This window comes from Triturus cristatus, chromosome 3_1 (assembly GCF_964204655.1).
Source record: "Triturus cristatus chromosome 3_1, aTriCri1.1, whole genome shotgun sequence".
Classification (NCBI taxonomy): domain Eukaryota; kingdom Metazoa; phylum Chordata; class Amphibia; order Caudata; family Salamandridae; genus Triturus; species Triturus cristatus.
In genome coordinates this window covers 1,153,756,910-1,153,779,616 of record NC_140583.1, presented here as the reverse complement: position 1 = coordinate 1,153,779,616, position 22,707 = coordinate 1,153,756,910, and the positions used below count along the sequence as shown (strand labels likewise).

General features: G+C 46.6%; 1 protein-coding gene across 2 annotated transcripts in view; it reads left to right on the top strand.

Moving 5' to 3' along the window:
* LOC146861662 (nicotinamide N-methyltransferase-like) overlaps nt 1-22,707 on the top strand; it is a 172,046-nt gene that overhangs the window by 26,754 nt on the left and 122,585 nt on the right. The window contains exon 1 of one of the 2 annotated variants that reach the window (XM_085646012.1): nt 19,263-19,532. The exons of the other annotated variant lie outside the window; for it this stretch is intronic. Coding sequence (XP_085502138.1) covers nt 19,379-19,532 — 154 coding nt within the window. The 5' untranslated portion in view covers nt 19,263-19,378. Of the gene's footprint in view, nt 1-19,262; nt 19,533-22,707 lie in introns of those variants that run through there. 2 annotated transcript variants of the gene reach the window in all.

The window sequence follows — 22,707 nt, the reverse complement described above, 5'->3', positions numbered from 1 at the left end:
GTGACACCAGTCCTGTGAATTTATTAGGTAGGGACCTGTTGTGCAAAATGAATTGCACAATATTCTGTACTCCGGATGGAATAGCTTTTGAAACACCGGATGATGATGTACTGTATAAGATGACCATAGCTAACAGAGAAAATGAAGTTACTGAAACATATGCTGTATTGAACCCTGATGAGTTACCTAAAGAATTGAGACAGTCTGTAAAAGCAGAAGTTTGGGATTTCACTGGAGAAGATGTAGGGCTAATGAGAAATGTAGATCCAATAAAAATAACAGTAAAGGAAGGAGTAACATACCCAAATGTTCCGCAATACGAATTGACACCTGAAATAATTGAAGGAGTAACTCCTGTAATAGAGAAAATGATCAGGCAAGGAATTTTGAGAGAAATAATGAGTAGTCCATGTAATTCACCAATAATGGGACTGAAAAAGCCTAATGGGAAATTCAGGATAGTGCAAGATCTGAGAAATGTGAATAAAATTGTGGTATCATGTTGCCCCATTGTACCAAATCCATCAATGATTTTATATCAGATTCCTCATGATGCAGAATGGTATACAGTAATTGATCTGTGTCATGCTTTCTTTTCCATCCCATTGCACCACGACAGTCAGCAAATTTTTGCATTTCGTTTTGGTGAGCGTATTTTGGCATGGTGCCGAATCCCACAGGGGTATACAGAAAGCCCCTCAATATTTAATCAGCTATTGAAGAAGTCTTTGGAGAGTCTAGAAATGCCGAAAGTTCTGTACTAGTCCAGTACATCGACGACCTTTTGGTGGCGTCGAAAACACGTGAAGCTTGTGAGGTAGACACGATAGCCTTGCTGAATCATTTGGCAGATGGAGGACTTAAAGTGTCACCATCGAAATTACAATTTTGTAAAAAGGAAGTACAGTATTTAGGACATAACATTGGGAAAGGACTAAGGAAAATAACAATAGACAGAATCAGAATTATAAAAGGAATGAGAGCTCCCATGACTCAAAGAGAGGTGAGAATGTTTTTGGGAATGGTTGGATACTGTCGTCAGTGGTTCAGCAACTTCTCTTTGATTGCAAAACCTTTGGTGCGATTGACGAGAAGTGATGTGAAAGATCCCATTGAGTTAAACAAGGAGGAATTGGCAGCATTTACAAAATTGAGAGATGGTTTGTGTGAAGCACCTGCATTAGGTATGCCTGACTATGAGAAAGAATTCGAGTTGTATTGCAGTGAGAGAAATGGATGTGCATTTTCTGTGTTGATTCAGAAGCATGGAAAACTGAGGAGACCAATTGCATATTTTTTATCAATGCTTGATCCAGTAGCTGTAGCTTTACCTGGAGGTTTGAAAGCTGTGGCTGCAACATGCCGAAGTTTGGAGCAGAGTGAAGGAATTGTGATGGGATATCCATTGAAAGTGTTTGTACCTCATGATGTAGCGATCCTGTTAACAAGGAGTCGTACTCAGTATATGACACACAGTCGGCTGACTAAGTATGAAAAGGTCATATTAGGTGCAACTAATGTGAGTCTTGCAAGATGTTTGAATGTGAATCCCGCAACATTGTTGCCTGATGCTGAGATTGTGAAAGTAAGAGATGAAGTAGATCATGATTGTTTGGATGTACTTGATTTTTGTACAAAACCACAACCAGATATAAAAGATGTACCGTTGCCAGAAAGTGATTTTGTGATGTTCGTTGATGGGTCATGTTTGAGAACAAACGAAGGAGTGCTGAGTGCAGCGTATGCGGTATGCACAGTCGCAGCAGTAATAGAAGCATCCTATCTGAAAGGAGTAAAATTGGCCCAAGTAGCAGAGCTTGTGGCTTTGACTAGAGCATGCAAGATTGGGAAAAGTGTGAGAGTGACTGTGATAACTGACAGCCAGTATGGCTTTGGAGTGGTCCACGACTTTGCCAACTATGGCTACAAAGAGGTTTCCTGACCTCGAGTGGAACTCCTATTAAGAATGCTGAAGTGGTTGATAAAGTGCTTGAGGCGATACAGCTGCCTAGACAATTGGCTGTTGTAAAATGTGCTGCTCATAGTGAAGGTGGTGATTATATCGCCACAGGAAATCGATATGCAAATGACATGGCACAGTATTGTGCACGTAATCAAAATTCGGTCAATCGGGCTAAGGAAAGAGAAATGTCTTCTTGCTCATTGATGTTTACTAACATTGTAGGAACTTGGGAAGAGGTAAGACAGTTGCAAGAAGAGGCAGGAGATGAGGAAATGAAACAGTGGGTAAAAGCAGTATGTGCCCCAAGGGAAAAGGATCATGTGTGGGTCTATCGAGATGGAAGACCAGTTATACCTGATAGCATGATATCTACCATGGCACGGATGTATCATGGCCAGGGACACATTAGGAGAGATGCCATGATCAGGTCATTTAAGCAGACCTGGTACAATGCAAAATTCAGACTTGTAGCAGAAAGTCTTTGTCAAAGATGCCTAATATGTCAGCAATACAATCCTGGGAGAAAGACAGTAGTGAGTCTGGAAACAATAGGTCGAGAAGGAGGACCTTTCACCAGAATGCAAGTAAATTTCATTGAAATGCCTCCCTGTAACAGACTGAGGTATGTTTTGGTTGTGGTCTGCCTATTCTCTAGGTGGGTGGAAGCATTCCCAACAAGGAGAAATGATGGGATGACAGTAGCCAAGCTACTGTTGAGAGAGTTCATCCCTAGGTTCGGGTTCCCAGTGACAATTGAATCAGACCAAGGAGGACATTTCCATAATGAGATTGCAGGATTAATTTGTGAAGCATTGAATGTACAACAAAAACTACATTGTGCCTACCGACCAGAGGCTTCTGGTGTGGTTGAACAGATGAATGGTACTATCAAAAATAGAATAGGGAAAATGTGTTTAGCCACAGGTATGAAATGGCCTGATGTCTTGCCTCTAGTACTCATGACTATTAGAACAATTCTAGACAGAACTACAGGATTAAGTCCTCATGAAATAATCATGGGACGCGCAATGAGACACGTGTTTATACCAGTCAACAAGCTGATGACTATAACTGATGACATGGTGTTGGAATACTGTAAAGGCCTGGCTGACGCAGTTCATTCTATATTTCATCAGGTTGGAGCGGATGCCACCACCCTTGAAAAGAAGCCAGCCATGATCTGAGCCTAGGTGACTGGGTAAGGATAAAGGTCCACAGAAGAAGAAATTGTTTGGTTCCATGTTGGGGAAAACCAAGACAAGTCATTCTGACCACGACAATAGCTGTGAAGTGTGCTGGACTGAAAAACTGGATCCATGCAAGTCACACATTGAGAATTCCAAATCCAGTGGACAGCACAGGAAAATAATATTTTGATGAATCAGAATCAAGTACTGAGTCAGATGATGAAGAGTCAAAAACACGAGAAAACTCTGAAAGGGGGGAAACAGAACCAAGTCTGACTTTAGTCCCCAGAAGTAGCTCTCTGAGAAGAAGATTGCAGATTTCTGAATCCAGCGATTCTGGAAACGAACAGGAAACGCAGGGTTCTAGAAAAGAACATAGAAAGAAAAGAGGGAAAAATACTGAAGAAACAATAAAAGAAATTTGTGGAAAGGAAGTACCAGATAAGAGACTGAGAGAAATTCCACTGGAAGTAGCAAATTTAAGTGAACAAGGGACAGGTACAGAGAGAGAGGGACAGATTTCTGCGGAAGACCCCCGAGGAGGTGTAGGGAACTGCAACACCCAGTTAGGTGAAGGGACAAGTAGCCAGCAGGAAGATTGCGTGTCGGAGATCCGAGGAGGGACAGAAGTAGGGAAAACAAAACCAGTGGTGGAAGAAGAAATTGTTGAAAAGACAAAGCAAGTTGAGACAGAGTCTGAAGAGAGTGAAAATGAAATACCTGACGGTCGAGTTCTAAGAAAGAGAGCTTGGAGTAATGAAAAGAACGACAAAGGAAGTAAAGTAAAAAGTCCCCAGAAGTAGCTCTCTGAGAAGAAGATTGCAGATTTCTGAACCCAGCGATTCTGGAAACGAACAGGAAACGCAGGGTTCTAGAAAAGAACACAGAAAGAAAAGAGGGAAAAATACTGAAGAAACAATAAAAGAAATTCGTGGAAAGGAAGTACCAGATGAGAGACTGAGAGAAATTCCACCGGAAGTAGCAAATTTAAGTGAACAAGGGACAGGTACAGAGAGAGAGGGACAGATTTCTGCGGAAGACCCCCGAGGAGGTGTAGGGAACTGCAACACCCAGTTAGGTGAAGGGACAAGTAGCCAGCAGGAAGATTGCGTGTCGGAGATCCGAGGAGGGACAGAAGTAGGAAAAACAAAACAAGTGGTGGAAGAAGAAATTGTGGAAAAGACAAAGCAAGTTGAGACAGAGTCTGAAGAGAGTGAAAATGAAATGCCTGAATGTCGAGTTCTAAGAAAGAGAGCTTGGAGGAATGAAAAAAACGACAAAGGAAGTAAAGTAAAAAGAGTTGCAAAGGATGACATTTGGCCCAATAAAATAAGGAAATTGAGGTTTCGACTGACACGAGTGAATTCACCAAGAGCTGAACAGGTGAATGAAGTAACAAGTGAAGAAAAATCAAAAGAAAACGAAATAACTGAGAATAAAGAGAGTAAAAAAACAAGGAAACCTAACCAGAAGTATAAGTCACCGGAATGGATGTATGTGGCTCTGCCTGAAAAGGGAATAGAGGCATATAGTCAAGGAAATCCAGAGGAGGCTGTACTGAAAGTGGTTAAAGAAGAAGAAGAATCGGAAATCCTGAGAGTTCTCTTGTCCGACATTGGAGAAGAAGAAACGGAAGTTCAGGAAATTCTGTATTTGGATGACGAGAGGAAAGTGAAGAATGATGAGATGCCAAACTAAATAGATCAAGAAAGCTGTTGATGAGGAAAACAAGAAATTAAGTCAAAAGATAGATACTGGTAGAACCAAATAGGTGTTAGAGCCTTAGCTTAGGAAAACTAGTTGTGAAGTGAAAAGAGGCTAAGTCAAAAGACACGGTCCATTTTAACAAAGATGGCTAACATAGATAGTAGCAAAGGTAGATGTACATTCATGAAAAGATGGTGTAAAATGTGTTGTTGTTGTACAGGATTATTAATGCTTTTATGGAGCATCCTTGCTCTTGTTATTTCTTTCAAGGTCACTATAGATACATTAGAAGGACAAAGTGAGAACAAAACTAATATAGGGAAGATTCCAAAGGTAGTTCCAACTAGAATAGACAACAATTATTTACATAAAGACAGGTCAATAACAGATTTTTCTAATAATGTGTTTTCAAAATTATTGTATGAATATGTAAAGACAATGGATGTTAGGGACTGCTACGTATGCATGCAGTTACCTGCCTCTGTTTCAGAGGGAGTGACTTATCATCACCTTCCAGCAACGTATGGAATAACATGCAGTGTAATAGCTAGTTTATTTTATCAGACAGGGAAATTAGAATATTATTTTTCAGATGTAGATAACATTTTTGCGTAAGTTCCTTCTTTTAATAAACTAAACAAGGTAAAACCAGCTAAGGTATTTGGTGATTTTTTTCTTTAAAACGAAAGAATTAACATTAGAATATATTTTTAGAAACAATTTGACGTGCAGTTTGAAGAAACAGGAAAGGACATTCTTAGACATGGTTGAAGAAAGGAGACTGAAAATGCAAAGAAAGGCAGCAGAAGGGAAAGTGGAGAAAACAGTCTGGGATGTAGAAATAGAAAAACACTTGAAAGGAGAAGCTAGTCCAACTATAGCTTTAGATTGGCCTCAGAAAGGGAAATTTTGCATTCGAAGGAATCAAACTGTGTATGATAATTATTTTTTAGGTAATAGTGAGTGCCATGATACATACTGAATCATGGGTGGATGGGGATTTAAAGGCGGAAAAGACCCAGTCTTTCCTGGATTATATTTTATTTGTGGGAACAGGGCATATTATTGTTTGCCAGACCATTGGTATGGCACATGTTATGTAGGCCTGGTTTTCCCGAAAAAATTTCATATGGATAGAGGAGAAGATGGTGTACATAGTTTAAGTAATCATTTAGTGCCGAGTAAGAGAGAATCTTGGGCAGAAACTGTAGGTGACATTTTTGGAGCATTGATACCAGCAGTGGGAATATCTCTGAATGCAAACAAAATTAGAAGACTTTCAACAGTAGTGGATCGCTTGTCAACAAGCACCGCTGGAGGATTTTTATTGGTAGACACTGAAATGGTTGCCATGCGTGCTATGGTAATGCAAAATCGACTTGCCCTTGATATATTACTGGCAAAAGAGGGTGGAGTCTGTGGAATGCTGAAAGTTCAACATTGTTGTACTTACATTCCTGACGAAAGCAAAAATCTGAACATTTATATTAGTAATATTACTGAATTGCATGATGAAATTGTACCACTGGAGGTTGAAGGTGTTTGGGAAAAGATTGGAAAGAAAATAGCTGTTATTAAAAATTTCTTAGTAAAGCAAAATATTGTTTCCATTAACATGTGTAATTTGCATATTATTAGTGATAAGATTAGGTTGTATTTGCTGTAAAAATAATAAAAACAAGAAAAGAGTAAAAAGTGAAAAACTAAGAAGAAAACATAAGAAACAAGAAAGGGAAATTGAAGAGATAGAATTGAAAGAGTGGAAGGAGAGTATGTATGAATCAGCAAAAAGAGAAGACGTAGGTGAAACTGAATTATGATTCAGAGCAAGAAAACATTTTAAAAGATTCCGTAAAAGACAGAACAAAATTTTTGGGTGGTATGGTGATAAAATCACCAAAGGGGTGGTTGCTGGAGCGGGTAATGCAAAAATGTTGTATACCCTCCCCATTTTGCATGTTTATACTAATTAGATTCATTCATTAATTATAATCGAACTAATGGATTGAAGTGGAAGTTACTAATCAACCTTATTAATGACAGAAATACACGTGGGATTGCTTTGCATGATTTTATTAAATTGTAAACTAAATTATGTACGCATACTAATGATAAACAATTAGAATATTGCATGATATATGTTGCTTTTGTGATGTATTCGTGATTTGTGCTTTATTTTGTGAGTATAAACCGCTTGAGTGTTGCTTATTGCTAGATAAATACATACAAATATGGGTATTAGAAAGGGAATAACATTTATTTAGTCATTTCTATGTATTAATTACGTTTTGTGTTTCTTTTGCTTAAGTTGACCATTTGGGCCTGCCACAAAATGGCTGCCTCTGGTATCTAACCCGACCGTCGACCCTACATGAGGTTTGGGTGAAGTGCGCCTGCGCTAACGCCAGCTACAGTGGCCTCTTCATGACCCTAACCAGACTGTACCCACCAAGGTCGTCCTGGGAAGCAAGCCAGCTTTTCAGAAAGAACAATAAGACGCCTTCAAAAACCGGAACAAGCAAGACTGATGATCTAAGAGACATTATTTTGTGTGAACCCTGTCAGACGATTTTCGATTGACCAGTCCGAGGAGCTGAAGAACCATATTTGTTACAATTTGTCAATGATTTTTACTATAAATTATGGTAGAATAGAGAGGTTGGTGCGGGTTCGTTTTTGGCTTTTCTCGATTTCCTGACGTTATGCTGGCGGAGAGGACGGTGACGCTGCAGGACAGCTGTTTCCCTGAATCTTTGACGGACTGAATTAATGCCCAAACTCCTGATGAACTGAAATTACTAAATTTGATGGGCATAGATTTGCGAGACTACCAGATTTGACATAGAGGACGACGATTAGCCAGAATAGGTAAATATGATTTGGCGACTTGATTAAATGAATGATTTAATTTGCATTAATTAGATAAAGATTGAATTGAATAACTACAGAATGAGTTGGGTTGTTTATTCATTGAAAATGCATTAATGAAAAGGTAAATTAGAGAATTGGAAATCAACCTAAACCTGCAACTAACTGATCCATCCCGATTGATGAGAGGAATACTAAAGGTGAAGTTCAGGGCCTAATGAGTATCAGAAGGTTGCGTAGATTTGTTGCTCATTAGGGTAAAAAGGTAATTCCTTTCATGTCAGTGTTTGGAAGATAATCGCCTCCCAAGAAACACAGATTGATGGTGAGTGAATGTTGGTGTTATGGGCCCCACCAGCGAATGTATGGATAGTGTATGTTTGTGAGATCTTTGGTCTGTGACGGAGGGAGGGATTTTGTACTCCACGCTTGAGCAATCTCACCACCAACTAGCCCATCACTTGCCTACCCTTGATCAGCAAAATCCACAAAACAATTGGTCTACGCCCGACTCCAAGATCACATTACCTGCAAAACTACCAATCCAACTTCTAATCACCTGCAGCATGGAGACAGCTAACCTACAGATCGTAGGCATACTTCTGATAGTGCTTTACCTCTCAACTGATTGACACCGTTGACCATCCAACCCTCATTCTCATCCTGATGTCTCAACTGGATTCAGTGGCAACAACCTTCATTTGTTCTCCTCCTACCTTTCCACGCAACACCGGTTCATTCACCCTTTGCCAGCATACACAATCTTCAAAAGCAGCTGCATCCTCTACAAAGTCATCACAATTGGCACCCTGCCTATTTAACTGAGAAGCTCACCATGTTTGATGGCTCTCAGCACATCCCCAGCCATGACACCAACAGGTCTTCTACATCTATGCATCCAGGTCTGGAACAGCCGTCCCACATCAATGAGGACCCTACCCAAAGTTAAGGAACAGCTGAAGACAGTCCGTTTTAAAGTACACTACTACATTGCGCGTCAGAAAAAAGTCAACTTCCGTCCTCAGAATCCAGTTACCTTTCAATCACTTGTTTACTGTTTTTTTGCCTTTGACACTATACAAATACCACACACAACAGATGTAGCCTAGGATTTTTCAATATATTTTTTTATTTCATTTTTTCCCTTTAAATTGCTATATCATAGGTTGTCACCCTAGGTGGCTGCCTTTTTTGCTTTTGGCTACATTTTAATTTGTAAGGCTACATTTTAATTTGTAACTCATGACAGTTACTGTTCTGTGCATGAGCGGTGTTTGTGCTGTACTCCTACAGTGTTAGTAGGGGAATTTTGTACCACTAATGTCCATACTGCATCCAATACCTATGTGGCTCCAAGTCATGTGTGACACTTCGGGTCATACTAGGTAATTTAGCGAAAAGCACTCTTCTTGCTGCAATTTTTTTAGGTCATATGTTCAATGTTGAAAGACAAATTACAAGCCCCAGGAAGCAACTGGCTCTAGGGCTAAAAATGAAATTTTGACAGAAAGGATTACACATTAACCCGGGCATCTTGGCAGGCACGTACATGGTCTGTGCATTTAAAAGAGGCTAGCACTCTTCTAATCCATGGGTCAGGGTCTGATTAAAATTTGTGAACTTATATATTATTTAAAAAATTAGCCATTTTTTTTCTTTCATGCTTTAACTTTACAGCATTATTTTCTTGCCCGACACATTTTATTCTTGTTTTCCCATCTGGCTTAATTTGTTTCCCTTACCTCTTTCATTTAATGCCTTATTTTATGGTCTTGCATAACAGCACAGCTATTGCCAGACAATTATGGGAGCAACACTAGAGGACCCTTGGCTCTGACATGTCAGAAGGAAAGAGTAAATGTTTTGATTTGGCAGAAGTTGTGTGTGTGCTCTCACAGAAAAAACTGCTGTTCCTTCATACAGCTGTGATCATTATATACATTTATCCAGCTTCCTAAAGTTGAACTTTCATAGTCACACACATGACATTGGAAGGCTATTAAACTGTCATAGATAACTAGATCATTGTGGTGTTTTTCTCTGACAGGAGCACAGTTTGGGGGGAGGGGCAGTAATTAACTTACATGGATTTTTAGGTCGGGCTTTACAGTGCATTCAAAAGCCGCTGCCCGACCTATTGGCATTGTCAGAGTTTGTCTATATTTCTCTCACCCCTCTGGTGACTATTTTTTATCAGCAATCAAACACACCACTGACAAGGCTGGGGTTCTCTACGAGCCTCGAAAGGTCAACATGGCCGTCCTGTTCCGGTAAACAGCATAGTGCCAATATCGGCAACAGTTGTCACAAAACACATAAGTACATAAATAAACCACACAACACTATTGTAAGTGGAGAAATATTGCTGCAGGTTTATTAGCATAAACAATATGCAAACATGGTGGGTTATCTTACGGGCGATCCCAGGGCAGGCCAGCCCCTATGCCGCCTGCCCGTCTGATAAGCCTAGAGTCACCATGGCAACGCCAGATGGTGTATACCAACTAATGGGAGGGGCCACCCTTCCCATCCGTGGACCCCCAGTCCACTTGCTTCACACGCCCCCTGCCCCATGAGGGGTGGGCGGAGCATACATGGCAGCCCCCGGTTGCTCAGACCCACAACCGCCTGTCGGCTAACGGGGCGCCGTCGTTCTTCCAGGGGACGACGCTAAAACATCCCTGGGTATCCTGGCTTACCACCCCGCGGTGCTGCTGCATGATGTACCCCTTGGTATGTGCAGACCCTGGATCGCCCTGTAACTCCTCCTGCAACACAAAGTAACATTGTTAGAAGACCTAACCCCCCCCCCTTTGTACCTCCGGACGCTGGGTAAGCGGAGGGGCGGGCAAGGCGAACGAGAGGACAAGAGGGCGAGGAGGGGGCAGAGACAGTATAAATACCCCTGTCTCCTCCCCGCCCCCGCCGGAAGCAGCCATCTGCTGGGGTCTCCCCTGGTGCAACCCAGGGACTAGACCTCCCACCCCTGTGCCTTCCTGTGGCACTAAGGCGGCCGCCTTTTTAGGGGGGGGGCCGCTGCGCAACCCCCCACCCCCCCCGGGCAGCCTTACATAGTGCCAATATCGGCAACAGTTGTCACAAAACACATAAGTACATAAATAAAACACAATACTATTGTAAGTGGAGAAATATTGCTGCAGGTTTATTAGCATAAACAATATGCAAACATGGTGGGTTATCTTACGGGCGATCCCAGGGCAGGCCAGCCCCTATGCCGCCTGCCCGTCTGATAAGCCTAGAGTCACCATGGCAACGCCAGATGGTGTATACCAACTAATGGGAGGGGCCACCCCTCCCATCCGTGGACCCCCAGTCCACTTGCTTCACACGCCCCCTGCCCCGCGAGGGGTGGGCGGAGCATACATGGCAGCCCCCGGTTGCTCAGACCCACAACCGCCTGTCGGCTAACGGGGCGCCGTCGTTCTTCCAGGGGACAACGCTAAAACATCCCTGGGTATCCTGGCTTAGCACCCCGCGGTGCTGCTGCATGATGTACCCCTTGGTATGTGCAGACCCTGGATCGCCCTCCACAGCCTTGGGAGTGGCCACCGTCACTACCAGGGCCCCCCACCAAGGTAGACCTATTTACTTACAACCTGCTGCAGCCAAAGCTTCCCCTAGATCCAGTAGGAGAAGGTCCATGCCTAAACTAGAGAGGTGCACCCCATCTCCCTCCAGGCACCCTGTGGACTTGACGTGTAAAAGACCATGCATGATGAAGCCAAGACCTTTTGCTCTGCGCAACTGCGCATGGCTCCCGGTCGGCCTTTTTACCTACAGCATGCTGATACCGGGCTTCTCCCAGGTCCAGCTAAACTAGTCTACGCCCAACCGGACCGGCGGCCAGCGTGCACCATCAGGACAGGTTCCCCCATCCTTTCTAAACTCCCCCGTGGATTTTTGACTGAAATGACCTTAAAGGTAAAATAGGCGATGGTCCAAAGTTGCCTTTGCATGGCTAAAGAACAATCCCTTTGACAGGACACTCCTGCCTGGCAGTGCCAATGCGGGAGGAGGTAAGAGTTGACAAGCCCGCCTTACTTCCTCTTACACTCCGTTGGAGTACGCCCATCGTATTCCATCAGTCACCACCAAATGTGAAGCCTTGCCCTCCCAAAATTCTGCTAGTATACCAGGGAGAGACAGGACAGAGTGACCACAGAGGAGAACAACGTGTAAAATTCTTCTCTAATTTGACTACTGGGAAAGCCAACTGTTCTCCTGCTGATTTGTAGCCCAAAAGTGTTACCCCGGTGTTTCCTTTAATCATATGGACCATAAGCCCCCGTTGGAAGGCCACTTCCACAACCTGCATGGCTGCCAGCAGTGCTGGAGGGCGGGAGAAGTTACCCGGTACCGATACTCGCATCAAAGGTACCTGTTTCGTCGAACTCAAGGACGGGCTACTAATTGAGCCCCCAGGCTCCGCCCTAGTATCCAGAGGTCAAACCCAGGCCCCTCCAAGTTCTGCTGCTTCACCTGCCTGTTAACACGAATCCCAGGGCAGACCACCAGCCTAAAACCCATGCTTGGCCATGCCTGAGCTAAAATACCTCTGAACAGCATGACAACAGGCTAACCACCAGCATTGCGTTCTGAAAGTTTCTGACCTGCCAAGAAACATAAGCATAACTAAAGCAACTTGCACATAAAAGTATCAATTCAGCCTTCTATGAATACAAAAAAATGTGCTCTTGTGGCGATCCGAGTAGTGCTCCCTCCAAGCCAGCAGCCCTACCCAGGCAACCCGCACCCTCTTGGCACTGGCACACTCCCGCCCCAGCTGCCCTAGAGTGCCTGGTCGTGTGTAGCCACAACCCACATTTCATCACTGCCGTTATATCGGGGTATGATGACACACATCTAACTGTACTGCTGAGTGCCCGTTGCACCATCGCAAGAATGCCTTTGCCTGCTCAGAATCTGGCTGCAGAGTTGGATGACATTGACACCCCAGCCCAGGGCGAAAATGGCAGCTTTACAGTTTCTGGTGCTATAGGCGGTACCCGTACCCTGATGGAACAGAATGTAATTCCCTTGCTCCTGTTGAGCACGAACCCAAAACCAGTTGCTCACCATGGTTCAATACCTTCCTGCTGCTAATCATTTCCTAGCAGAAGTTGACAAATCTATGTTCTGCAATGGCACTACTTCGCAGCCTGCACCATTCTGCCAGTGCCGAAAAGACCTTTGTCATGCTGCCTGCCTAATCAATCCTGCCCTGTTCTAGAAGCGCCCGCTTCAGCCTTAGAGCAAACAATTCGCCAGTAACCCCAAACTGGCCCTGATGCGAGACAAACCGTGCCCAGGCACAAAAGTGAGCCTACTAACTAATAGCAGGTCTAACAGCGTCAACAGGCATCCTCACCTTACTATAGGCGTGATGGAGTAAGGGTATCCAGTGAGAATCAAGATGACAGCTTCCCATCTGACCAACCGTGGTGGGAACCACTCCTGTATATTCTAGTACACCTGGTCCCAGTTCACCTGTCACTGCCGGATGTACGTGACCTAGGTACATGTTCCCCTAGCATGGCGGCATGCCATTGAGACCAACATCCAGTCCCCGATAAGTACCACTATCTGCCTACTTTACAATCTTGCCTGGCGTTCCTTCATGCCCAGGTATACCACGCGATGATTGCTCTCCTCCGTCACTTGACACGACCACACCTAGAAGAACAAACACCGCGAGAAGAAGCGGCCAATGACCTGCCCCAAGACTCCACGAAATCCTCCTACCGAATGATGTGGGAGTTCGCCACCAACCTCTGTCCCAGCCTGCCAACCCCACAATAATTTGGACCCCTCTTGCTCCAAGAGTTGGAGGGGGGGAGGCGGGGAAGGGCAGTCCTGTCTGGAGATTGTTTGGGTGCAAATATCAGTACCACGAGAACCTGATGTGTTTAATACTAATAACCGTAGTAACAACTCAAACAGCACAGGGCGGATGCCCCCCCCCCGTCTTACAACCGTGTGACAAGCGGGGAGATTAAGGAAGGCTAACCCCAGTCAGACACAGAAAGACCCACCACGTGGCTGTGCCCAACAAACCCATCCCGCATAAAACCGACCCGCTGGAAAGACAACAAGAGCCTAACGCTCTACACCCGCGGATGACCCAGGAAGTAACCAGACGGTTAACAATCGCGTAACTAACAACGGACATCCTTTCAGCATCTGAAGGGCTAGCCATTTCAGAAGTAACCTGGGACCCCAATGCCAGGCATCAGAGCAGGCCTCGGCATCTGTGGTGTGTGTGATCTTAGCCCACTTCCGTGTGGGCCAGGGCCCGCGATGCCTACTTATTTCACGATCGCTGAAGCACACATAAACCACCCTAGCTGTACCTTGCCGCTAGGTCCTCCTACCCTAAGGAGTCCCACTGAACGACCAGGTAACATTAACACTCACTCAACACAGGCGTAACTCTTTGCTTAGCCTGGGTGCTGGATGCAAGGTGGCACCTCCCCCTGCTCCCGACCATAGTGGTGAAGCGTCCCAGGAGTCCCACTGAACGACCAGGTAACATTAACACTCACTCAACACAGGCGTAACTCTTTGCTTAGCCTGGGTGCTGGATGCAAGGTGGCACCTCCCCCTGCTCCCGACCATAGTGGTGAAGCGTCCCAGGCTAATATAACAGACCCCGACAGACCGAGGGAGCCCTGCGCAGCTACAAGTGTTTGCCAGAGACAACTGGTCTGCAGGGCTACCCAGCATGCTCAGGCACTGGCTGTCGCATACAGGCCGGCCACCAACACACCGCACATTTACTAGGTGTTCCAGTCCACTCTGTCTCATTTGCCAATGAAACAAAGCGTTGAAACCAGGCCCCTAAGACGGGTGCTGACCCCAGCAGATTAAACCTCCCGCCTCGCCTGTGAGGCCCGCACAGCCAATCCACTCCCGCTGTACTGACCAGAGTACGTGGATGACAATCTCAGCAAGGCACCCTGACCATTTATGTACGCACACCCCATCACATTAATCTGGAATTGGCCGTAGATGACAGAACGACAACACCAGTGTTCTAGTCGGATTCCCAGCCGACTGACGAAAAACGCACATGGTTTGTCAGTGGACAAAGGCCGCCAAAAGTAATTCCAAAACCGCGAAGCAAAACCGGGTGCAGGGCAGGAACGGTATGCTCCCGCTGCTCATGCACAATACCTGTGGAGGGAACACAACAATAAGTACCATGTTCCAACCGGGTAGGTAACTGCACAGCCAGTCTAACACCGCTGTGCTGCCCAGAGGACACGGTTGACGATCTCAGCACTGGCACCCTGCCCAATACGGAACACACACCCCCTCGCATTAATTTGGTATTGGCAACCAGAAGACAGGCATAACCTCAACACCCTAAAATAATCGAATTAACCGCAGACTGAGAAGAGGAACGCATGCGGCTTCCCGAGAAACCAGGCATCCTAGGTAATTTCCACCGCAAAGAAAACATCCCCGGGGTGCATGGTAGGAGCATATCGTTCCAGGGGAATCGGGAACACCAGAATGATGACCAGTGTTCCCCCAGTGGGTAACTGTGCCAAAAGCACTCAGGCCTCTCCTGGACAAAGCCGCTCCTCATACCGGGAAACGTGCCTTGCTTTGCAGGCCGAGACACCTTGTGTGTGAATGCACGCCGTGCCACACCTGAGCATGCCCCGTGCGAAAGTCATGCCAGTTCAATGCAGAAAGTAAGTGCTAAGTGGCAGCCAATAAACCAACTCAAAATTCCGCATGCATGCCTAACTCACCCCTCCGACAGGAAACTAGGCAACCCATGAATGCGTGGGAGTATGTGGAACCCACATCACCTGGTTGGGCGGCCCTGGCATCTGGAACACCACCCGATATCAACTAGTCCGCTGGCCCTGACATGCGTGACCCCGGCCACAATAACCCGGGAGACCCGATATGCGCCTACATGTCTGGCTGCTGAGCATCGTGTCTGGCCAAAAACAATGAGATTGTTGAACCCAAATACGGATGCAGTTCAAACCAGAGCCAGCAGAATTCAAAAGGAAATCCTGTTCCCTTATTTCTAGCCAGACGTATTCTACCTGTTTAACACTTCTTGACCAATTCTCCCTACCTCTCCAATCGCAAGTAATCATAACAACAAGAGAGCACGTTCCCGTAGGTAAATTGGCGCAAATAATAGATGGTTCTTGTTACCCAACTCGATGGAACTCATTAGTCGCCTCAGGAGGATGAAAGTCTGAGCAATAAGGTAACTTGGCACTGAATAACAGATTGTTCCTGGTGCCCAACTCAATGGTACTCATTTAACGACCTCAAATGGATGCAAGGCTGAGCCGTTAGGTAACCTGGTACTAAGTAACAGAGGCCACTTGTTACCCAACTCCAAGGTACTCATTTTATCGATCTCATATGGATGAAAGGCTGAGCAAGTAGGTGACTTGGCACTTAATAGCAGATGGTTCTAGTAAACCATCTCAGTGGTACGCAATTAATCAACCTCAGCTGGATGAAAGGCTGAGCAATCGAAACAGTGACCCAGAGGTCAGACACCAGTCCCTGTAGGGGGGGGGGGTATAAGTTCACTGCGCCACCGGACCCGGTGCTATTACCCCACTAAAGACCACTTTGTAGAAGAAACTGATAATGCTTCATACAGTACTGCGTTGCATTTCCTATAAGAATAATGGAATTATTAAATGCTGGGACATTAATTTTCCCTCTGTCACTCAAGCCTATTACAACTAGACTAGTGAAATACTACAGCCTATGGGTTTCGGACTCCTGCGCATGTGCAGAGGGCCCCCCCCCCTTGCTGTAGCCTGTCTCGAGTCAGCCTCGCTCGATATGGGGCGCAATCCTACCATGGATTCAAACCAGATATTGACTGGGGGTGAGAGTCTGCCGGTTTCAGCACCCCGTCCATCATCTCCCTGCGTTTGCCCAAAGCTTTATCTTCGCCATTACCAGACACATCCAGCTTTCAGCTGATCCTGTCTGCTGAAACAATCTTCAGAACCATTTCCCCCTTTTCTCTGACCAAAGCCCGACACAGCAGACCTGCACCGGAGATCCTGCACTCCGAACAAGACCAGGTGAAGCAAGCTGAGTGGGGCCGCGCCCGCCGGGGCAGCGCACCAGACCCCACGAAAGAGAAGCCGAGCGAGGAGCATAGTGCCCGGCGGCTGGCGCAATGTAGCGGAGCTGGGCAACCAGCATGGAAAGGAGCCCCGCTGCCAAGGGGCTTACCGTTCTACATGTGCATTTTAGAAACCCTTGTGGGGGGGCATTCCTCAGGCCAGGCAGAATTTTTTTAATTTTTTTATTATCTTATAAATATCCCGGCTCGCCCCGAAGGCACTGGAACGCTGAACACGGGCACCGTAATTACATACACATTCATACGTCCCACCTGAGAGGCCCAAAACCAACATGGAGGCTCGGCCGGGGTCCGAACAGCGATCCCAGAAACAGCCCAACACTGCAATTTCTCATTCCAGGGCCTATACAATGCGACCTGAGCCGGATCCAACCCAGGCATCAGAGCGCCCACACTCTTTTTCCTGTTCTCCCTTAAGGTTATTATAACATCGCGCTAGCCCGCCCAAATCCAATTATGCCTCAGAGCGCTACACATAGCACCAGCTCCGCCACAAGGGGACACACCCAATTAAGTTGTTGGGCACGGAAGGATTGTGGGTGGCCCAGCATCACCGGAAGTTCAACGAGGCGATCAAAACATAGTTCCAATCTACACACAGTGCGCTTCTCCCACCAAGCCTGGCGAGACTCGAACACCTCCGCGCCGCCTCCAAATCCGCCGGTCTAACCACTGTACTATCGGCACCCTGCTAGATCTATATCGCGAGCTCGCCCCGAGGGTATGGTGCGCTTTGCATAGCACCGTATCCACCCCACACATTCAGGCACAATGTCCACACTCCCCATGGCAGGCACTCTGCCCTTGCTGCCGCAAGCCTACATAGCGCGTACTCGATCCGAAGGCACCGGAGGGCCATACATGACACCGCATCCACACTCGGCCCCACGGTAAAGGAGCGCCCTACATGGCACCGCATAACATACACCTTCCGGCGCGGGGAAAACAAGAAAAGAAAGAGGGTCACCTCGTCAAATATCGAAGCACACCTGCCCGGTCTAGATGAGGCGGGGTGCAGACGCGAACTCGTGGGTCCTCTAGGACCACCGGCAAGGCACCTTCCCCCCACAACGTATCCTGATAAGGGCCCGCCAGGGTATGGCAAAGTAGGCGTGACACGGAGTCCCTGACCCCTCGCGACCAGAACGCTGTACCTCAAGGCAATATTTAGGCCAGCGCTGGATAGCCCATGACGACAAAGAGGGGGCACCTCTTATCAAGTACGAATAACAAACAAATTTACAGCCCACGCACTGACAATCGACCCGGCCCACACCCCGCAGGCGGCGTATAGCCTCTGCCAGAACGTCCCCGCAGTCAGGCCACAACCAAATTGAATTCCTGCTCGCGCTCCAGTAGTAATGACACATGGGGGGAAAGCAACATGAGCCCACGGAACTAAGCCAACACAGCAATTACATTACACAGATAAGGACGGGGAGCTTAAGTGATTTGCCCAGAATCACAGGATGTGGACGCGACCTCGAGGCTCAAACTCCGGTTTCCACGTCACAATGCCCGACCCCCAAGCTAGCACGGAGAGTTGAGAGTCTGCATTGACTCTGAAGCCGGTTAACGCGGGCCGCGCGCTAGACTAAATGCCCCCAGCGACCCACCGCGGCCAGACTATTGAGACCCCGATAGCAGGGTATGCTCTTGCCCCCCTCACCAAACTCGCCCCGACAACCAGCCTACAAACCCGCTCCGCACCGCCCCCCCCCCCTGCCCGTGGTGCTCCGACCACAGGGCCCCGTCACCTGGAACTGACCAGGGACAGGGCCTGGGCGAGAGGCGGGTCACCGGCAAACTCACCAAGTAGAGACACTGGAGGAGGGCGCACGACGATAACCTGAAACGACGAGACGATTGAGCAGCGACCTGCTCCAAGGCGAACGAGAGGACAAGAGGGTGAGGAGAGGGCGGAGACAGTATAAATACCCCTGTCTCCTCCCCGCCCCCGCCGGAAGCAGCCATCTGCTGGGGTCTCCCCTGGTGCAACCCAGGGACTAGACCTCCCACCCCTGTGCCTTCCTGTGGCACTAAGGCGGCCGCCCTCTTAGGGGGGGGCCGCTGCGCAACCCCCCCCCCCGCAGCCTTACAGGAACTCTAATCTGAGGCCAAGGCACATTAGAAAGCCCTGACTGAGATGGGTGTGTGGGGTTGTAAAATTGCGAGATTTTCAGAAGGAACCAATGAGAAACAGCGGGCTGTCAGCCAATCCGATCCTGCGCTGCCAGCCTGCCACGAGGGGATAACTCAGGCCAAAGAACGCTACTCTGCAGATAACGCCGCGTCTGTTGAGCAATGATACATCCATTACTGTACAATGTTTCTCAATAGTTAACTAAACCGGCACTGAGAGTGTTACAGGTTTGAGTCGGAAACTTTAATCGTGCCACGCCTTGCGATGTTACAGACATTCATTCTCTGTTTATTTTGTAACAAACAGTCGCGGTCCCAGAGTGCGGTGAACAATTCGAAGACAAAATGAATCCAAGTTTTACGGGCAAACAAACATATTTACAAAAATTTAATCCAAGAGCATTTCTAGAGACGTACTATAGCGACCCCGAAGGAGCTTGTAACGATGAAAACCACCTATGTCGTGTGCTCAAACAGCTGCATGAAGCATTTACTTCCGGTAAGTATACATTTTCCTGGAACCAGTTCCACAGGGAGCTCCGGATTAAATCTTAAAGCTTTCTGGATGCTTATGTTTTTTTTTATTGTATAAAAAATATACAGGAACATTTTGTATTTACGGCACTGATGTGTGTTGGCGGTGCAGAACTGATTAAAGAGAAAGCTCAGTTGAGACCCAAAATATGTAGATTATTTTCAATTATATGTAACATGCATAAACGTACAAGAAGTAGTGTTGGCTACTCGCTGAACCCATACATTGAGGGTCAAAGTGTGTCAGCAAAGAGGGGATAAAATAACTGTATGCCAACTTGTACATTTTGTTTTTTATATTTCGGCCACAAATAAATTGGCAACAAGAAGAAACTTGATAGTAAATCCGTTCTGACTTAATTGGTTGTAAGGGCTGCTTCAAAAAATATCTCATGGGGTTAAGACACCAGCTGCAGAGAGCGTTGTGTGCCTGATGAATCTAAGGGAATTGTAATAATGGTAAGATAACCATGGTGGAGAGGTCTGTGCTTTGTTTAGTCACAGTTTTGACTCCTAAAGTATCATAAAGGAATAATGTGTCTTCTGCAAAGCACATTGAGCAACATGCAGAGAACAGATTTTTATTTTATGTTGATAGGCAAGTGGGTTACTGCTTTTGACACAGATACTTTTATTACGTGCAGTTCATAAATTGCAATGCTTCTAATATAGCACAGTGAGCTCAGTGGTGGCTGCCACCGAGTAGCATGGGTTGGGCGGGGGTGGGAGGTGGGAATTGAAAAATAAGTTACTTTGTGACTTACCTTGCTGCTGGAACGCCGCTTCTCCTCATCCTCTGAAGCAGAAAGCACCAGGACACACAGGCTCCCCTGATCCAATCACACTGCTTCAATGCATCATTGTGATTGGTCTGAGCGCCGTGGTCAGTGCTCAGAACGCAACAGGGAGCCTGTGCATGTTCCTCACCAGGCTGTGTAATGTAGCCTGGTCGGGAACATGCAAAGTGCACAGGACTGTTAGCTGGCCCAAGAGGGCTGGTCGAACCATCATGCTCACTTAAGGGCCCAACATTCCTCCCCTTGCGGACTGTGACGAAAGCTAAGCCCTGCCACACCCGCAATGCTGCATGACAAAGGCAAAATAAAATGATAATAACGTAGTGTTATTAGCATTTTATTTTGCCTTTTTCCACTGCAAATGATGCAGTGGTGCAGCGCTCCTCTGCCTTAGCGTAGGAGCAGCTACTGCGTGAACTATGAATCAATATAAAGGACCTGCCTGCAAACTGCAAGGCATGGATTTAGAACCTTTTTCTCAATCTGTTGTTACTATAAGGCTGCTAAAAAGGGTTTATTTGTGTAGTAATGCACCCCAAGCATTGCGTTACATTTGAAAACCTGATTTTGTATTTCTCCTGGCCATGCACGGTTTACATATAATCACTACCAGTAGCACAAGGAGCTCCTGGTTCAAAGTAATGAAGATTACTGGTAAGTAATTGTGATGGGGTCAGAAGGAATGCGCAAGAGGCTACGTCGGGGCAGAGATGGTTTCATTTTTAGATAGTCCCACTTCCTGCGGTCTGCCAGCTTGAACAAACAAAAGAAATAGAACGATGGGGAAACAAGGGAATGTCCTCCGGGTCTTCAGACTCTGAAGTCGTCCTTCACTATAGGTCAGCCGTCCTCCTCCTTTTATCAGGTAGGGCGAAGAAGAACGTGCTCCAGAGTTTCCAAAAGAAAAGTATCCGAGATAGGTAGGGATCAGTATAACGTTCTTACTATGTAGTGAGGGAAAGGGGGTGAGGAAGCACTCTGGTGCACTAAGTGATTGCAAACAAACGGGAGGCGGTGAGGAGTGATGGTGAGGGGAGGGGGGTATTTACACTATGAACACAAGGGCGGCAAGTGGAGATATTATCAACCCTCTGGCTTCTCCCGCCTCCCGACCCAGCCCGTACCTGAGTCAGCCACGCTCCTCCTGGAGTGTGGCTCACGAAGCATGTTCCCGGTGGCCCCCTGGCCTCTCCTTCCACTCTTGTCGTTCTTCCTCTCCTCCCGGGCTGGGTGTACTCTCCGGGCATCTTGGTTCTCCCTCACGAACTCTTCACCTCGATTCTTCGGTCTCCTTCCGCTCTTCCCGATCTCCGGTTTCCGAGCACACCCAGTTCCGGCTTCCGTCGTTCCTTATTGGGTTCCATTCAACGACGTCGTCAATGGAGGCGGGGCCTTCTGCTAGTGGGTTCCAGTTAAAGGGGACAGCGTCGGTGTCTGACAAGTCTGTTTGAGACGCCTGCAGCCAGTCGTCCTGTCGAGAAGAAAGCATAGGCGACATGACGGGCTTCCCCCCAGTCACCCTTCCATCCCGTGGTTTCCCCGCTGGCCTTGTGACAGTAATGAACTCATTTTTATATATAACATCCGATACATTGATTTACACACATAATATTTATTGTCAACGTATAATGGGTAAAGCGCTCAGACTCCCTACATTGGAATGAATAACCCTATAAAAGAATCTCATGAAAAAATAGTAAGTGCTATTTAAATTGTTATTCATGTGAATACTCATACAAAATGTTATAAACATTTTAAACTGCATGCCTTTGTTTCTTTTCAATTACATTAGCATCTACTTGTTAGGCTCCAGATAGCTCCCAGCCCAGATATTACTCAAACAAAAGGAGGGCTGATGGCCCCTTAAACTTTTTGGGTCCAGCTGTAATTTAAAATAAGAAATCCCTGCCACCACCTGCATGATGCTTCTCCAAACAGAAAGCAGACAATGTGTGGTCCCTGCTGAATTGCATCCCATGAATAAAAAAAAAAACACAATTATTTTTACCACAGTTTTGGCATTTTTCAAAGAAGTAGCCCATTTTTAGGTCTTGCCTACACAGCGCTCATGCGCTGCGTAGGAGGATCTTTAGCTGTTGTTCTGCTTTTTTTCGAAGCACATACTTGTGCTTGTGGCGGCATCTACCTTGTGGGAGTGCGCAGGGGCGTGCCACAAGCACGAGTGTGTGCTTCTAAAAAGAGCAGACTGCGCGTGCACCTCTCCTGGGCTCACCTCCTGCTCCCCCCCTCTCTCTCTCACACGCGCTCCCAGGACAGTACTGACGCAAGCACGAGTGTGCTTCAAAACAGCTGCTCCGGGTGGCGGCGGCGGTTTGTTCTGTT